Below are 19,182 nucleotides of genomic sequence, written 5' to 3' on the forward strand. Positions count from 1 at the left end.
TTTGAAAATAAACCGTGGCGGCGAGCTCCAGGTCTGAAACTCTCGCCTCGTTCACCAGCACACATGCCCGACGCTCCGCTGGGAGCTCTTCAGAGACCCCCCCCCCCCCCCCCCCCCCGACACACCTCCGTTCGGGAAAGCAGATGTAAGAATGGCAGCAACCAGGCGTGACGTCTCACCCGGCGACGTGGCCGCCATTAAAGCGAGGCGAGATGCTACTATTGTTAGCATCGCAGTTACAACTTTCAAGTTGATGTTAATGGACAGAAATAATGGAGGCAAAAATGATGGGCGAGGGAAAAGATAACAGGGACTTCCAGACACCCACGTGTGAGCGCAGGGCTGATGAAACATTGAGCAATTGGACTTAAACCAGTGGCGAGTTATTACAGCTTCCCACACTGTAAAACATGTGGCGGGATGGAGCACCAGATGGCTGCTGGGTTTTCTAAAGAATCGACTTTTAATGATGAGCCGGACAAACACGCTGCTTCTGGAAGTGACATTGATTAGAAAATAATACAATAAACTATATAGAGTCCACCTGTGGACACCTGTGTCCCAGTGCAAGCGGTACATAAAATAAGAACCTCTGCTTCACAATGCAAATCTGGACCTCTTTAAGATGCTTCGGGATAGCAACAAGCCATCGTACGATGGCGTTTTAGGGACTTGATCAAATTAGGGTAAAAGTTTATACCTGTGTGTCCCCGAAATTTAACAACTAGCTAGAAAATTGTGAGAAAAATGCTAACAAAAGGACATAATGAGCCAGAAATGCTTGTTTGGGTTTAAGCCGCTATGGTTAGCATGCCCGCCTGCAGGATGTTCCCCTTGCAACGGGGACGTACGCGAGTGTCTGGGGGTCGGAATACTAAGTGTGTGGGACAGTGGGCTCATTCAGTGCCCACCTCCCCCTCCCCGAGGGTGCACGCTGTCTTACGAAATGACATTCAAGCATTTTCAGGGTGGGACAGAAGAATTAAACGTCAGAGCGGCAAAATTGATTGCTGGCATGGACAGGGAGGGGGGGGGGGATTGGGTGGGCAGAGGTTGCCGAGGTGGGGGTCCGAACGCGTCAGATGTGACAACGATATATTTCTGGAACTTTCATAAACATTCGCCTTCTTAGACTCTTCCTCTGGAGCTTCTATTGCAAGGTGGGTTAACTGGACGTAAACCGGTGTGCCATCATCATCACCGTTATGATGAAGACGAAGTGCCATCTGATCTGCCTGGAGAGGAACATGCAGCTTCGCCTGCAGGACTTCCTCTCCTCTCTTTCATTCCTTTCCTCCCTCCATCTCCTCCCACCTCTCTCTGAGCTGCGCGGAGCCGGATGAGGCTCATCTTACCGGTGTCCCCATTGAAATGCAGAAATCTGGCAGCTCCCTGGCTGCTAACGTCCTCACAAAGCCGACAGGAACGCCGCTGAAACCGGTGGCCCTCAGGGCTGCGTTGGGGGACCCTTGTATCTTCTGCCGGCGTGCCCTCACCACCCAAATGATGGCATATTTGCGGGGGTGGCTTGTATTTACACATGTTTGTTTGTGCGTGCGCCGGGGTGGGGTGGGGGGGGGGTGCCCCGAGGGTGTGCTCTGGCGTGCGTGTGGGGGGTGTGGGGGGGAGGGGTTGGAGGAGGGAGGCACAGCTCTGCAGCCTGATATTCTGGGAACGGTCGGGTGGCGTTGTTGACCCACCTGCTCCCTTCTCTTCAGCTGGATCTCGTCGGATTTCAGCAGCTGCATCCCTTCACAAAGCAACTCTTTGTGATCTTCCCCAGGCTCACAAATACAACTGCAACCAGGAGAGGAGAGAGGGAGGAGGGACGGTGGACAGTGGAGGCACCAGGAGGAAAAGGCCACTGACTGTTCTCCGCCTGCACCAGTGGCGCTGGAAGATGGCCGCAAATGCCAGAGCACCTTGAAGCTCTGGCTCCATTTGTCATTTTTTTTGGCTCCCTGCTGCGGCGCCTGTATGCAAAAGATGCAGGATATTATTACAAATACGCAAAACTCCTCGCGTGTGGAAGCAACAAGTGTCGTTTACATGTGGTGAGTTTACAAGATGGCGTTGTGGCAGATTTGGGCCAAAATTTTGAAAATTTGAGGTTTTTGTTATCATCCTACCAGCAGGGGGCGGTACAACGTTTAGCTACACTGCCAAACACTAGTTTGTTCTGGCTAACAGCAAGCGCTCCCGCTCAGTTATGTTGGGTACAATGACGACGTGCGCAAACGTGACACAAAATGAATGCGAAAAATTCTTTTACTGCTCGTTTGTTTAAAGAAACGGAATTTGATGTTAATTTTTAATTCTTAAAGACATTCTCCAATCAGCTCCTGGCGCTAAGGCCCCTGGTCATTTCTTCTTCACTGTAATTGTTTCTTCTTGGGGTTTGATGGGATGTATTTGCCTACACTTCTTCCAGGCTGCCGGGAACCTCAGCTACGTCACTTTTTTGCAGTTAGAAGAAAAACAATCGTCTGGATCTTGGGCTCCATCTTACTTTTCACCAGTAATTAAGCCGAACTCTCTGGTGTCTGTGTCGGGGCTCTCAACTCTGCCTGGACCACCTCTCTTGTACAGGTGTATCACGTGTCCCGTAGACCCACAGGCCCAGTCTGAAACCCTTCTGACAACACCTTCATTACCAGCTCAAGGCCCCGTTTCTGCTCCCATCCCCAGGAATGAAGCCTGCGACCCAGACTGACCGGTGGCAGAGCCGAAGAGTCGTCATTAGTACATTAAAAACAGCGACCGGCTTTACTGCCGTAATAAAGGTAATAAATGTGCAGCAGTTGGAGGCAATGAATCCATGCAGGCGCGCTCAAAACCAATAACGAGGATTCTGGTTTGAATTTCTTCGCGCAGCGTCCTGCTTTACACCTCACTTTACTGTAAAGTTAAAACAAAGTCACAGAAGGTCTCCGGTGTCAAAGCATCACACACATATTCACAATTCAGATAACTGCAATCGCCGTCATGTAAAAGGAGATTTATATTGTGCGTTTAAAGCTGATTTGTCCCGAGGGCTGTCATTAGCAGACAGGAAGTGGAGTGGATTACAATGTTTACAAAGACAGATATGCAGAGCAGAACTGAATTCCAGTGAAATCAGTCCTCCAAAAGAGTCTTTATTTGATCCTTTCAAGAGATATTTGATTCTGAGGAATTGATTCTGCTGTCCTGATTACAAAACAACACCTTGTAAAGGGATTTGGTGCTGTTGAGAGTAAAGAGAGATAAAGAAAAGGATACTTCATGCCCTCTTAAAAGGTTGATTTACACTTTTGAATTTGTTATAACTTTTACTGTGCGAACTGTGAAAAAACAGAAAGCACAACCATGGAGAGGAGACCCAAGGTGAGAGTGCTGAGTGGATATTCATCTTCACCGTTATGAAATTTCATCTGCGCACTGATTGGACCCGCGGCTGAACGGTCACTAGTCAGCAGAGGTCAAAGCGCCCGCCAAAATCCATCCGCCAACCAAAGGAGAAAGTCTGAACAGACTCTTTTATTCTGATACTGAAGCACTGCTCTCTTCCCCCCCCCCCCCCTTCTGACTAAACGCTGCACTTCTTTTAAAGGGAACAGGAAGTGACCTCGGTGATCTTTGACTCCCACGTCACATGACCTTTAGCTCTGGAGCTGAGCTGTCCTCTTTAAAACTCCCCTCAAGGACAAAATCAATGGAACAAAAAAGCAGAAATTCATGTTCATGAGACAGTTTCATGAGCGCTCTGAGCTTTTTCTGAAGACATGCATGAAAGCTAGCAGCAGCATGTGCGCCTTTTTCTCCTTCATGCCTCGTTCGTGTCAGTAACAGTTGAAAATAGTGAAGTGGCTGCCAGGAACTGGTGTACCTGCAGCACGAAACAATTGCGGGCTTCCTTCTTTTCCAGCCCGAGGCAAAGTGGCGCTGAAATGTCATCCTGGAGCAGAGAACGAAGCACCCAGTGCATTCAAGACCGAGGTGACGGGGCTGGGCATTCAAACCCTGGCTGAGCTGCAGCTCTCGGGTCGCCTGGCTTCTGTCTCGCCTGCACAATCAGCACCACACATGCTAACACCCACTCCCATGGAAACACACCCGAAGTAGCCTCGCGTGGCCGCGCTGCTCGTTTCTCAAATGTAGGTCTGCAACTTGACAAGGGCAGCACGCCGCTCCTTAAAGCTCATCACGGCATCAGATGGATTTTCGAGTTTAGAAAATTGGATCAAATGGGGATTTTGTCTTTGAGGGTCATTTTTTCCTTGGTTCCATCAGAATTCAGGCTCCTTTCCACATTTAAAACTACATATTAGGGGATTCAATGGTCGTGCATGAGTCAACATGCACACATGCACCTTGAGTGTGAGGCCCAGCGCCAGGAGGCCGCCAGACCAACCCTCCATTGACTCTCCCTTTGTGGAGGAGCCTCTTGTTTTCTGTAAAGTCGCAGGGTGGGCTCTTTGTGCCCCATCCCCGGGCCATGTCCTAAATGTTTACACATCTAAATTATGGACATGAATTATAGAATAAAGGATCACAAAAACAAAACAATCTGGAGGGCTGAAAACAGCTTTATATGTAGCATATGTCCGACAGGGAATAAAAGACAAAGAGGAAGACACCCCCCCCCTCACAGACACAGACACACACACACACACACACCACCCCGCGGGACAGAACAGGACAGGGAAAGTCAGTATCGTCTAATTTAAACGAAGGTTTACTGATCCGTTCTCTGATAATCAACACAGATTTCGACCTGAGCAGCAACCCAAACACCCCCGGCAGATCAGAACCTCACGGCAACGTCCAATCCTGGCTGCCCCAACGCTCCTCTTCATCACCAGAATCCTCAGAGACGGTCCGCAAGGACGCTTCCAAAAGCAATCTGGAAACACTTGAGTGCCTTTTAAACAATCCCGGCCGGATCCCAAACACACCCTGAGAGGTTTGGGACTAATTATTATTGTCAGTGAGTGCTGACCCTAACCCCCTGACCCCAAATCAGACCAGAGGCCTGATCAGAAACAGAAATTACAGAAATTAGCTTCCCAACAGGGTTGCGGTGGTGCTAACAGCAACGTTGTCAGACTTTTGCACGATGAAGCAACATGTGGCTCCAGAATGTTCTACAAATGTGGCCCCCTGGTTCCATAATTCCCTGCCAGACAGTCTGAACGCGCCGTGCTTCTCCTCCAGCTGCATTTGCTGCAACTGTAAATTCCGAACGTGTGAAAGCGAAGAGACAAGGGGGACGGTTGATGTGGCGAATTATGGCTCGTTAGCAGTCCGGCAGTTTGCTCCACATGTGGCCAGGCGGTGGCTGAGGAGCATCTGGGGGTGGGGGGGGCAGCGCCAGCCTCGGTGCTGCAGCGTCTTTGTGCTGACTCTTACAAAATTCATGGATTTGACGGCTGATGTTAATGCATTTTCACCCACAAAAACACTGATTTAGCCTAAAAAGCTGTCTCATCTATTTTGTCACTAACATGTTTCACTTAAATTCCTCTCTTGACCTTTAACCGCCTTGTCATCAGGTTTGCATCGTCACGCTCCTTCCCTCCGCAGAGCTGTGACAGTCGAGATGATGGAAGCAGAGATCCTCTGAACGACTGTGAAATTTAATAGTGATGCACACCAACGGGCCCGGCTTCAAACCTGCAGGCAGGCTGATATTAGAGGGGAGGGCGAACACGCTGAGCAGAAAACAAATATATGGAAATCCTTGCAGCTGAGTCTTTTCCTCTAAGACTCATCTTGCAAAAATAGGAAAATTAAACCCTTCCATTTCCATTTAAAGATCACGTGCATCTCCCCGTTCCGTTTCTTCCTGTCCTCCACCCTCAAACCCAACCGGAGCTGCAGCAGCGAGGCTGAGGACGGCTGGAGTTGGTCTCCAGGAACCACAAACTGGCGCCGATTCTCTGATTTGTTTTGTATGTTTGTGGGGGGGGGGGACTCATTGTGGTCCGTGTGACGTCCTCGCAGGATGCTCGGGGTTTGAGTTCACGCGAGGCTCATCATACACGCAGCATCAGCTGACCGGGGCCGAGGCTCTCGTTTGATGCTGTGGAAGCGCAGCTGTTTGAAATGACGCACTGGTTTGATTAGTTCTGATGTATCTGAAAGTAAAGCCCCCACCACACACACACACACACACACACACACACACACACACACACACACACACACACACTCCACCCCCCCCCCCTCAGAAAGAGATCTATGAGAATGATAGTGCTGACAGGACAGCCACAAACTGCTGGGGCACTTCCAGCTCTGATCTGGATGGGAGTTTCCATGGTTACAATCAATCAATCAATCGGTCGGTCGGTCGGTCGATCTGTCCGTCTGCCTGCCTGCCTGTCTGTCTGTCTGTCTGTCGTCTGTCTGTCTGTCTGTCGTCTGTCTGTCTGTCTGTCTGTCTGTCTGTCTGTCTGTCTGTCTATCTATCTATCTATCTATCTATCTATCTATCTATCTATCTATCTATCTATCTATCTATCTATCTATCTATAAAAGGTTCGTTATGGCTTGCTAATTATACTTTATTTAATTTAAAATGTGACCACATAAATCACACACACACACACACACACAACACACACACACACACCACACACACACACACACACACACACACACACACACACGCGTGTGCGTGCACGTGCACATGCTCTGAACTTGACCCTTTGACAGCAGCTGTTGCACCAGCTCCTCGGGGACCAAGCACGATTTAACCACTGTGGTGGGATATTAATGATATTAATGTACGAAGTTGGACATTTTTAAAAATATATCTTAAGTATTTGTGTGCTGCTTATTGTCACATTTCATTTACCAGAACCATAAACCACTAACAACAACAATAATTGCAATTTAACCATTTAAATATTCAGTAAAAAGCCTCCAGTTTTGGCGAATCGCTGATGAAAAGTACGTAACTTAAAAACAAAAAACAAATACATTTTCTTACCTGAAACAGAATCTGATTACTTTTCTCAAAATGACCCAAAAATAATAAATGGAATAATAACCAAACGTTCTGTGAAGCCTCAGTTGCTGTCACAGAACACTGGACAAACTCACCAAGAGGCCGATGATAAAAATCAAGAATATAAAAACTGCTTTAACAAAAGCAGCCATTCAACCCCCAAAGAAACCTCTCTCATCTTTAAAATCATCTTTTAATAAGTGTCTTCTGAGAAGTAACAACAACTAAAACCAGTCGTTCCCTCTTTGTATTTGGAACATTCATGAAAGCTGAATTTAATTCGCACACAGCAGGAGAATTATTGCAATACATTGGAAAAACATGTTTTTTTTTATTGATGCCTCATTTTATGATTCCAGTAAAAGGAGGGTTTCAGGTTCCACTAAAATAACCATTAGGTTCTAGAAGTAAAATCATTTTATTTGAATCTGGTAGAAAATCTAATTTAGATTCCCCTGATTTTAGCACCATAAATTTGCAGAAATGTTTATGATTTCAAACCATTTGTGTAATTTATTTAATCATAAACAGTTAATATCCCCTCCGTTATTTCCTTAAGAAATAGAGTCCTCAACAACAACCTTGAGCCAATAATCATTTGTTTTATTCATCACTGTTTGAAGTCGGAACATTCTGAACATCCACGAGTTCTTTTGGCTGCTAAAACATTTTAAGCAAACGCGGCAGCAAATGTGTTTGTCACAACTGTAATGTCACCAGTGGGGAAAACGAGACGAGGATAATTATGATAATGAATCTCACATATAAGCCCGAACCAATGAGAGGGAAGTGGCGATTTGCTCCCATCCAATCGGAGGCGGAGGGTGGAGGGAGAGTTTGAAAACTCGAGCTCAAGTTGCCGTAACGCGCAGCTCTTCGGTTCATACTGAGAACGGCAACATTCTGCGCTGCATCTCCCAGGACCGTGAAGACAAGACGAAAAACACCCCCAAACAATCGAGGAAATAGGAAACTCTGGACTTGTGCTGAAAGTGGTGAAGGGATTAACCGTGACGCGCCGTGCGTAAAAGACGCACCGAGCTCGCCGTTGCGCTCCTTTTTTTTCCAAATTAAAGATTATATTTCCGGATTCTTAAAGTATATAATGTTGAAAATGACAGAGGAGCATGACAAGTGTGTCAACGATCAGCCCTGCAGCCCGTCCGGCACCAACAGCTCCATGTCCCAGGACGAATCCGACTCCGACGCTCCGTCCTCTCCGACGGGCTCCGACGGTCAGGGGTCGCTGCTCACTAGCTTGGGAAGGAAAGTGGATTCCGAGGATGACGAGCGGTTCCCGGCTTGCATCCGTGACGCCGTCTCTCAGGTCCTGAAGGGTTACGACTGGTCCCTGGTGCCGATGCCCGTGAGGGGGAACGGATCTCTGAAGAATAAACCTCACGTCAAGAGACCCATGAACGCGTTCATGGTTTGGGCGCAGGCGGCCCGCAGGAAGCTGGCGGATCAGTACCCGCACTTGCACAACGCCGAACTGAGCAAGACGCTGGGGAAACTGTGGCGGTGAGGAAATATATTCATTTTATGAAGTTACAGTATAATTATAAATGATATTTAATCTGGTTGTTTTTAGGAATCATAGCTTCATAAACCTGGTTAAATCCAACCGTTTAGACAATTAAATGTAGAAAAAATCACCTCGAAACACCTCGAAATCTTTGCACATAAAGGAAAATGTTCTGGAAGTTTTTGGTTTTTTTGTAAATGAAGATTTGTGTTTCATAAATGTTCCCCTGACAGTTTGCTCTCGGAGAGCGAGAAGAGGCCGTTCGTCGATGAGGCGGAGAGGCTTCGCATTCAGCACAAGAAAGATCACCCGGACTACAAGTACCAGCCCCGGCGACGGAAGAATGCGAAGCCGGGCCAGAGCGACTCGGACTCCGGGGCAGAACTCGCCCACCACATGTATAAAGCTGAGCCGGGCATGGGAGGACTGGCAGGGTTAACTGATGCTCACCACCACGCTGAACACGCAGGTCGGTCTTTGAATTACATAAATACGCCGTAAACAAAATGAATGTGTGGTTTATGCCACTGGGAATTGTTGATTAGAAGCATTTTACGCCCCAGCATTTAATCGCTTGTTAAATTGCTCTTCTTTTTGTTACAGGGCAGCCCCAAGGCCCCCCCACACCTCCCACGACCCCTAAAACGGACCTTCACCACGGCATGAAGCAGGATCTGAAACACGAAGGTCGCCGCCTTGTCGACAGCGGCAGGCAGAACATCGACTTCAGTAACGTGGACATCTCCGAGCTCAGCACCGACGTCATCAGCAACATGGAGACCTTTGACGTGCACGAGTTCGACCAGTACCTCCCGCTTAACGGCCACACTTCGAGCTCCTCCGGCCTGCCTTCAGACCAGCCTCCGGCACCCGTTGGTTCTTACGCCTCCTCTTACGGCCACGCAGGCATCAACGGTTCGGCGTGGAGCCGCAAGGGCGCAATGTCCTCGTCCTCCCCTTCATCTGGAGAGGTGGGCCAGCACCGGCTCCAGATCAAAACGGAGCAGCTGAGCCCGAGCCACTACAGCGAGCACTCTCACAGGTCCCCGCCTCACTCCGACTACGGCTCCTACAGCAGCCCGGCCTGCGTGACCTCTGCCACGTCAGCCGCCTCGGTGCCGTTCTCGGGCTCCCAGTGTGACTATTCTGACATCCAGAGCACCAACTATTACAACCCCTACTCCAGCTACTCCTCCGGCCTCTACCAGTACCCTTACTTCCACTCCTCCAGGAGACCCTACGGCAGCCCCATCCTCAACAGCCTGTCCATGGCTCCTGCTCACAGCCCCACCGGCTCCGGCTGGGACCAGCCTGTCTACACCACCCTGTCCCGGCCTTAAGGGGACGCTTTCCCAGAGACTCTTTCGGGACCACGCAGAGTGGCGAAAGGAGTGAGGCACAGGTGGGGGAGGGGGGAAATGCGACGGGGGTAGGACACTACCTGTGACCATCTGAACAGAAAAGAGAGAAAAGAAAAAGTGCCTGCTGATTTTATACAAATCTATATACGCTTACGATGAAAACGCACGTGTACCGACTCTCTGAACACAGTCCGCTTGTGCTGTCGGTGAGCCAAACTCCTCCGTGAGGAAGCGTCACCCACGCCCACGTCCTGTACATCTCGCCGCCTTTCCAGTCGAGACTCGAGGCGACCCGAGAAACACTCCGGCACCACTCTGCCGCCAAGCAGATGGAGACGGGACCAATTATCCGAATCTGCAGTGAAATGTGCGCGAACGACGGGAGCCGCGCGCCATCGCGTTCGACCATTCGCCGTCTTAATGAAGCGGCTCACATGAATCTTATCGTGTCATTTTGGCATCAAAGTCTTATCTGTATTTAAGTTTACGCATTATTGGTTTCTTAATTCTGTTTAACTAGCTGAACGCGTAATGTGGGTTTGGTTTATTTACGGTACTGTTTGCTTAATAGTGACCACAAGACGGAACCGGACGGATGCGTCGTGGTTCCGCTCAAGGCGGGTGTTCTGTTACGTCTCCATTCCAGGCGGACAGAGCCGGACCCACAGACTCGATCGGGGCGGAACAGGTGTCTGAAAAGCTACGCTTGGCAAATCGCGATTCGTCATGATCCGGGGTTAAAGGAAATGGGGTAAAATAACACCCGGCGGCTCTGAGTGACACGTCAGCTGGGCCCTCCGTGGACGCACAACAAATGGAGGCGTGTGTGTACACACAGACACACACACACACGCGCACCCGGGAGCCGTTTTCCATATATTTATCCCCTGAAAGAATGCACAGTTTTAACTCTGTTGATTCCAGGAAGAGCGGCGGCGCCAGATCCTGCCCGCGACCATCGAGTGCCAACTCACGCACTGCGGTCTCGTGCAAAAACATTATTTTTTTGTGCCTTCTAATCTTTATTGTCAGTGTTTCACTATGAAATGTAACGATTAACACCGTGTCAGGCGGGACGCAGCCACCGGAGACTCTTCCAGTTCCATTTTTACCTTTCGTTTTCATTCCTCGCGGCCTCCGTTTGTGCGACCTTCCGCGACCTGTTCACACACACACACACACACACACACACGCGCGCACACACACACACACACACGCTCCGTCCACAGAACTGTGCTTTTGTATCATATTTTGGTGTCTGATTTTGGAGACGGGCGATTGTGCGGACGATTGTTGTTCTGTTAACTAGTTTCCTTCACACGAGCACAGCTAACCCACTCGCTGGCCATTTTCTAAAAAAAAAAATAAAAATTAAAGATGCTTTTTCTTGATGATGGCCCTTTGTCCTTCTTGTTTGTTGTTTTTTTTTTTTTGCTGAATTCCAGCTGTTCCTTGGAAGCTTCCGGTCCAACATCTGACTGTGAGCTCCAGCTGTTGGACAACAGAGGTCAGCTATACCCACCCGAACGTGTTTCCGTGGCGACGGCAATTAAACTGCGATTTGCTTAAATCAGGCAGATGTTTACCATTGTCAGACCTGCATCTCCAGCGCCTCGCGTGTCGAATGCAAACTCGTTGACTGGATCTGACCCTTTAGGAAAAAAAAAACCTCGAAATCATCAAAATCGCGGTTGGAATTCTTTTCCCAGAGGCCTGAGGAGAGATCCCGGCTCTGCTCCGGTGGGTAGAACGCTCAAGTTGGCCCTGGCATGCATGCCAACCGAGCCGGGAACTGCCAGGAGTGCCAGGGCCGCGCTGCTGAATTTTAATGAGTCATTATGCTGCCGAGGGGCCCCATTGTGTCCCTTTATCCGGACAGCTAGAAAGGAATTAATTGGACAGAAAATGGAAGGGCAAGGAGAACTGACGAGCCATTAAGAGGCTCCCGAAAGGATGATTAGATGCACACGGGGGAGAACCCGCGACCCCCGCCGCCCCACCCCAGTCGCCTCGTATCGCAGAGCCGCAGGAAAACCACAACAACAACTCTGAGGACCAGCAGACGAAGCTGCACAAATCATATCAGCGCAGAACGCGCAGATAATAAAAGAAGATAATACCACAGCAGATGGGGAGTGGGTGGCTCAAGAACGACTTGTTGTTTTCTTTCCTCAAAGTCCTGTTTTTTTTTTTTCCTTCACCAGTGTTTGCCAAATACTTTCAGGAGGAACTCTTGAGAAAGAACAGGAGTGAATAAAAGTGAGGCGAAAAGGCTCGTCGGGGTACTCGGGTCCCTTTTCCCTGGAACGCGTCCACGCCTCCCCTGACTGGAGCTCCTGCAAGGCCCGGCTGTAAACAGCTCGGAGGGCCCTGAAAAAATGAATGAACGGGTGAGCGGAGGAGCCTGGCGGACGCGGAGGAGCCGCGCTCGGTCCGGCGCATCAGGCGGCGCTGGCGTGCAGGAAAAAAATGCGGTTTGAGTCATTTTTGAAGGCTGCTGCGTTTACGGTTTTTGCTGCATTCCAGCTGTCGGGCTGCAGCTGAAGGCCACAGTGGAAGTTCTGGACCGGCAGCGCGGGGGTGGGAGGAGGGAGGGAAGCAATGAACCCAGTGAAACTGGTGCTCCTCCGTCCCATTGTTGAGGGCGGGATAGCTCGCCCGGTAATAGTCTCATGGCGCTTAATGAGCGGAGCTGACTCGGAGCATGTTTGGGGGAGCTGGGAACGGCGGAGGCTCGGAGAATGCGGGGCTGATTTGCAAGGGAAATGGAGTGGATATAAAGCAGAATCTCCAGCACAGGCCCGTTTCAGCGGTGCGGTGGGGCCAAAAACGCCCGCCCTACCCTTAAAGTAGATTTGGGAATCCACCCTCGGAATGAAATCAGGAAAAAGCTGTTTGTTCTGGGTCAGAACCCCACACAGCACATTCAAAATGGCTGACCTGGGCTTTGTCTGGCCTCTGGTTCATTGCTGGAGTTTGCTGTCCGGACCAGGAGTGAACGGTACCAGAACCCAGCTTGCTCCTCAGCTGTTTGTTCCAGGCAGAAGGACAGGAACCTTTTAAAGAGTCGGCAGCTTCCACCTGTGTGGGCCGCAACACAACAATAATAAAATCTCAAAGACAAACTTAAGAACTGGATCTGGGTGTTTAATGCAGATATCTTTGACCCGGGTCCGCTCATGAATCTCTGTATCAGCGCGCGACAGATGGGTGAATTTCTGCAGGAAAGTCTGGTGGTTTTTTTTTTTTTCCCTTTTCCTCATTTTTTCAGTTTAATGGAAAATTCTGGCAGCCATCACAGTTTAAGTCTGTGCAGGAACACTTTTTAAAGAGGAATATTTTCACCAAAGTGAAAATATATGTATATTTTCCAACCCTGTGAAACGGCGGCGGCAGAGACGCACAGGTGTGGTGTTACTTTTTTTTTTTTCCTGTCAGAGGAAAAAAAAACAAAATACAGCGACAATTTGACATCTGGTCATGTTCTGTTCTCTGAACAGTTGTCCACAGTCTTTCACTTTTGTTTTTTTTCCCGTTTGTTCTCTCCTTTTCACTTTTTCTTGGCACCTCTCATTCGTGAACGGGGTGGCATCGTAGCTGCTCATCTTCTTTCCACAGCTTTGAGACTTGTTGATTGGTAACCGGGGCTGTTTACGCCGCCGCCGCTTCTGTCAGACCGGGCTTTTTCCTGCCTTTCAACCTTTTTTTTTCCCGATTTCCCCCTTCAGCTCTTGACAGGCTGACTGACAGCTCCTGCTCTGTTTGAACTTTAAGATCAGAATTTTTAATCAGGATCCAGGACGACAAAACTATGACTTATTTTGGTGTTAAAATGGGATTTTCTGTTATAATAAGAGAGGTTTTCATACATTTTTGAGAGTTCTGCTTTCTGTCATTATTTAGAAAACTGAATTAGCATATTACTGCCCCCTCCCACACAGTCACTCACATTGTTACCCTGCCCCAAAGCCCCCAGCACCCACACAGAGAGAGAGAGGCAGAGAGAGGGACCCTGGAATGTGGAGTGTGGGAGGCAATTTGCCACAAGTTTTTTTTTTCCCTGTCTTGCTCAAAGGTGGGTGAGGTAGAGACGGAGGAAGAGGAAGAGGGGAGGAAGAACTCATCAGAAAAGATGAAGCGTTTCTAGGATGGGGGGGGGGGGGGCGGGGGGTAAAAGTGGACGACGAGGCTCCAAATGTCTGAGATGTCGCCGTTCTCTCTGCTGGACTTGCTTGGCAGCGAGCGCGTTGGGGACAGCAGGCCCGGGCTCGGCGTTGGCAGGGGCGCCGCGCGAGCCTGCGGGAGCGGGAATCAACCAAACCAAAGAAATAATAAGGTAAAAAGAGAGAGAGAGGGAGAGAGAGCATCAAAAGAGAAGAGCTCTCTGCACTGCTCCTCTAACAAGGACGCCACACCGCAACATATTAGGTGACTGTTGCGTTGCTGCTTTAACATTTGATCAGCAACACATGTCCGACCTCTCACACTTAATATTTTTTGTGGTGTGATAAAAAGCAGCAGAGAGAGAACGGAGGGGAAAAATGGAAGGGCTTGTTCTGCAATGTGGTTTTTGGCCCATTTCGGAGCCTTGGAGCGGCTCCAGCCCCCCTACACGGTCCAGCCTTTGATAGGAAAGGGGCTTATTATGTAACTGTATCTATTGTCAGGGTCCACAAGAATATGTGGGGATATGTGTGGCTGGTTTACGCAACCGTTCTCACCTATCGATGGCCACGGCGGCGCCAAGCACCCGTGATCCTCGCGGACACGCACCGCCGATGATCTCACAGCAGGTGTCTCGCTTTGCAGCCGTCGCCAGATGCGCGTCGAGAGCGTTTTCGCTTTCTGTTTTCTCTCGTTTGGTTTTTTCCTAACAGGAGCAGCCGGAGCTGAAAAATAACAGAGCTGATTGGTGGGAGCAGACCACACGAAGCCACGTCCCTGTTGTTCTTCACCGCTGGAGTCGCGACTTCGACCCGTTTTGCTCCATAAAACTCAGCGAGAATGTCAAAAATCCAAGTTTCAATGTGACCTTCGCCGCTATGAAGTTGACCTTGAGCCTGACCTCATCACAGCAGCATGGAATGCTCTATTTAGCAAAAAAACAACAACCAAAAAACATTGAGGAAAGGACCAAGACATTCTGGTTTCCCTCAGAAGTTCTGATAAAAATGCCTCATTCGCTAGCTAAGCTAAAGTTAGCTTTAACCTGACCTGTCAGAATCAGTGATGGAACTACGGCGCTGCGGATCAGCCCGTCATCAGGCTGTGGTGCTCCCGCCGTTTAGAGAACTGGGATCTGTTATTGTTGCGCTTGGCTGGCCCGTTTTCACCCTCACCCCTGTTCTGCAGAGCCCGTTTCCCCAGACGGGAGGCCCCACGGTAGGGCTGTGGTCTGAATCCGGAGCCTTTCTGTGGTTTGGAGCGATGATTACAACTCAAGCTACAAACGCCACAGATGCAGAGGTCACCTGCCGCGCCGTGTTCCGGCGCCATTAACAGCCAGTGCTGGGTCTCTGACCCCCCTCCGCTCTCACCCACTGGGAACTGTGGCCAAATACAGTTGGACAAGTATTCACAGTTGCAGCGGCTGCTCGATGCAAATGGAGGCTGCAAAAATGACATTTGGAGGAGACGAAGGCAACCAAGATTTGAATGAATGAAAATGAGTCCGGCTGCAGTTTGAGGGCGAAATTCGAGCGGTAGATAGGCGGATGTAGCTTTGTGGCCTGTAGCTAACCTGCATCCACACTATTGGTGGGGTGGGGTGGGGGGGACTTTGTGTCCACGTCTTCAACAGACATCACAGATGAAGACTGTCAGAGATGCTCTCCTCGGGTTCTACAGACAGCCAGGGGTACCGGCATCAGCTCCAGCACAGAACGGCCCAGAAGTGTCACTGTGGAGCAGATGGATCACATTACAGCCACTGGAACCATATAGAAATATCTGCTTGCTCTCCAAAAGCTGTCTTACTTCTCTGTGCCTGTTTTCGTTTAGATTTAAGTCTTTTTTTCCCATTTTATCTTTGGTCAGCTGTGTTTTTTTCTCATCGTTTGTAGAAGCAAATCCACATTTTTCTCCTCTGTATCATAATTTTGCTGCAGCCAAACGCTCTAAGAAACAAGCATCAAATGAGCAGTAATACCCGTCGGGGCTTCGACGAGGCTAATGAGCTTGGCCTTTGACCTCACGGCTGGTGCGGGACCGCCGCTGGTTCCGCTCCCGGGCTGGAGGGGAGAGGAAGGATGCGCAGCCTCAGAACTTCACACAAGCTGGGGACGATCAGCTCTGAGCGTCGGATTCTCGTGTTCTAAAAGTGAAAAAGGAGCCGTTGAAAATAGGAAAGAAAGACCCCCGGCTGCCTCACGCTGTGACCCCCTTGGAAAGCGGGGGTGCGCAGGAGAAGGGAGCCGACACAGAGGAATCAGCTGGGTCAACGAACATGACAGAATTCCAGAAAACCTCCAGGAAAAGAACAGTTGAACGGGACGCTCATGGCTGCCGCACCTGTGCTGGATCAGGATTCTTCGTCATCGCTCATTTGCTTTTGCCTCTTTGTGGTTTCTACATGTTGCTGGCGTTAAAGCGCCGGCTCTCCTTGCAGAGAGCTAATCCAGGGGTGGCGGGGGTGGAGGGGGGGGCCGTGGCAGCACATGTGCGAATCTTTCAACTGTGGTTGGCGATGTTTAGTCTTGCTTGCTCAGCACTTCTTGAACGCGGTCCAGAAAAGCTTTCAGTCAGCCGTAATTCTTCACTCTACCCCGATCATCAGCATCATGGGAGGGGGGGGGGGGGGGACAGTTTGAAGTAAGAAACGCTTCGTTTGCCCTTGCCCCCCCCCCCACCAGAAACACTGAGGAGCGAGTGCTCCGGCAGGAAGGTCAAGGGTCGGGCAACAGCAGCTAACAGCGCCACTTCCTGTGTTCCTGATTATTTGTTTTTGTTTGTTTCATTCTTTCATCTGTGTGCACGTGACCCCCGGGATGGACGCCGCGGCCCCTGGCAGAGCCCCGCCCAGCAGGTTCGGGCCAAACGGAGGACAACTGTTGAGCGCTGTCACGGCTCTGCATCTGTCGACCAGCAGATGCTGCTCAGCCAGCAACTCGCTCCACAACAACAGCTGAGGCTCGACCTCCTCCCAGGCAGCTCCAGCACCAGCTCTCCTCAAACCCACAGAACCTTCTCATCAGCGCTTTTACGGATCCTGTCGCCCCAGCGGTCCCGGACAGGCTCCAGGTGCACCTCGCCACACACTTCCTGTGTCCCAGCAAGTTAAGTGAGAAACCTCATAACTGTCAAAAACTGGGAAATCTGCTCCCGGTTCACGTTCCCCTGATGGAGATGGGTGGAGGGAAGGAGGGTTCCCTAATCCCGAAGCTGTCAATCACTCCTGGGGGTTTGAGCGGAAGCTGCTGCAGGTGATGGATGCACCAACTCAGCGCTGCTGCGTTCACGTCTCTACACATTGAGCAGTTTACCACACGATGGCGCTGCAGCACCTCAAATAAACGCTGGAGCATGGCGGAACCTGTTGGTCCAACAGAGGACCTGGTGCGTGGTTACAGGTGCTGTAGCGTTTCCAGGCAATCGGTAGGTCTGCCTTTAATCGTCTTGATTGAGAAACGGAATTACCACCCTTTAAAATGTTCATAAATGGTGGGGGCATGAATAAAGTAGAGCGAATTCACAATAATTAAGCCGTCAAATCAGAAGTGACGTTGTTTTATTATTAACGTTCTTAGAAAACAAAAACAGCCTAAAGCTGTTGACAGATTACAAATATGGTGGATTTAAGAGAGCTGTTGCTTCATTGCCCTCTAGGGGGCGCTGTTCAAGTCTTCAACGGCGCACAGAGCGCACATTCAAAAACGGAGATGTTTGTTCTTTGTAGAGTCGGTGGAAGACAAAGACTAGAGATGCTAAAACCGAACACTTCCCAGTGTTTCCTCTGACTGCGTGACTCAGTAAAATCTTAAATTAATAAATAAAGGAGGACAGCAGCATATTGAAATTCTGGCAACGAGCTGAATGCAAAATCCCCCAAAATCTGTTGGGCCATATTGACCACACTGCTGTTTTTTTCTGTCACTTTAATAATCCCTTCACTTTCACGTCACCCACCACTGTGTTTAATTTAGGACAACTGGAAGCGGCAAACTGGCAAGCTGCCCTCATGTCTATTCAGCAGGCCCGTTTCTCAGCCACGGCGTTAGCCTGTTAGGACACATTTCCATGTGCAAACGCTCCAGTCCCACTGAGGGAAGCAGGGAAATGCACCTTCGCTGGGCCACAGTAAGAGCCTGATCTGATCATATGTTGGCACTGAACCTAACAAATGAGTCAGTTTAATGTTGGAAGGGTGGAAGAAAGAGAAGCTGCTAGTTTATTTTAGCGATAACAGGGTCGCCGGTTGGTTGAACCTGTGGAAATACATAAAAAATACAGCGAGAGTGAATCTGTTTTTCACCTCCACAACCGAAGTCATGAAACTTGCAAGAATGAAGATTGATGTGCACCAAATATAGACGTGAGAAACCAGTCTAGTGCGTCAGTTACACACGTGAAGTACACAAATCTTCCACTTCCTATTATACGACCATATTTTATTCATATTTCAGTTTGGGAAATGAAGTCGGCAGAGGCGTGGCCTGCTGCAGAGGCCATTATACCAGGGACTTGTTCAATCATTTTCATTTATTTTGATGTATATTATATCCCATAAGAGAGCGTGTGTGTGTGTGTGTGTGTGTGTACTTCTGTGCACTACACTGCGAGCACTTTCTTTTGAGTCCCTGTTGTCATGGAGACAAGCAAAGGTTGCACAACATGCAACATTTGTCAGGAGGAACTGAAGAGAAAGGCAAAAGAAAAAGCAAAGGCAGGAAACTCTGCTCAAGAAGGCGACGGGTGAACGCGGTGCTGGTTTAGGCGCCGACACCTTGGATGAAGACAAACCCACAACTGAAGGTCGCTCTTGGGGATTTGTGGGCATTGGGTGGCTTCCAGAGCGAAACCGCACACCTTTGACCTAATAACATGAAAGCAGAGACACGCCTGACCGACTGCAGGTGGAGGACAACAACATGCCCCCCCCCCCCCCCCGTGAGGACGCCTGTGTGTCCTTTAATGTCAGCGGGGATGCCAACATGACGCGGTAGATCTGGAGCCTTGGAATTACCTGATGAGCAGGTGACGGGGGTAAACCTCCTGGCCTCCTCACACCTGGGCCACATCCGCCCCTCTTCCCTGGTGTCCTATTTGCAAGGCTGTTGTTTGCCGAAGAGTTCTTGAATGATGCCGAA

At 49.7% G+C, this 19,182-nt stretch overlaps 1 protein-coding gene and 1 long non-coding RNA gene across 2 annotated transcripts; both read left to right on the forward strand.

Annotated features, from left to right (window-relative positions):
- The first annotated feature begins 7,861 nt into the window (after positions 1-7,861).
- Positions 7,862-11,268, forward strand: LOC130515046 (transcription factor Sox-8). The gene is made up of 3 exons (XM_057015027.1): positions 7,862-8,512; positions 8,750-8,985; positions 9,120-11,268. The coding sequence occupies exons 1-3, from the start codon at positions 8,097-8,099 to the stop codon at positions 9,854-9,856; spliced, it is 1,389 nt and encodes a 462-aa protein (XP_056871007.1). The 5' UTR covers positions 7,862-8,096; the 3' UTR covers positions 9,857-11,268.
- Positions 11,269-14,048: 2,780 nt separating this feature from the next.
- On the forward strand, positions 14,049-17,891 carry LOC130515226 (uncharacterized). Its single transcript, XR_008947174.1, has 2 exons — positions 14,049-14,213; positions 14,545-17,891. It is a non-coding gene; the product is annotated as an uncharacterized LOC130515226 (long non-coding RNA).
- Positions 17,892-19,182: the final 1,291 nt, after the last annotated feature.

This window comes from Takifugu flavidus, chromosome 18, assembly GCF_003711565.1.
Source record: "Takifugu flavidus isolate HTHZ2018 chromosome 18, ASM371156v2, whole genome shotgun sequence".
In the NCBI taxonomy this organism is placed as follows: domain Eukaryota; kingdom Metazoa; phylum Chordata; class Actinopteri; order Tetraodontiformes; family Tetraodontidae; genus Takifugu; species Takifugu flavidus.

Excerpts from the sequence above, each read along its gene's own strand:
- LOC130515046 (XM_057015027.1), top strand. The coding sequence starts at position 8,097 with ATGTTGAAAATGACAGAGGAGCATGACAAGTGTGTCAACGATCAGCCC. Across the intron at positions 8,513-8,749 it reads ACGCTGGGGAAACTGTGGCG|TTTGCTCTCGGAGAGCGAGA; the intron begins GTGAGGAAATAT and ends TTCCCCTGACAG. Across the intron at positions 8,986-9,119 it reads CCACCACGCTGAACACGCAG|GGCAGCCCCAAGGCCCCCCC; the intron begins GTCGGTCTTTGA and ends TTTTTGTTACAG.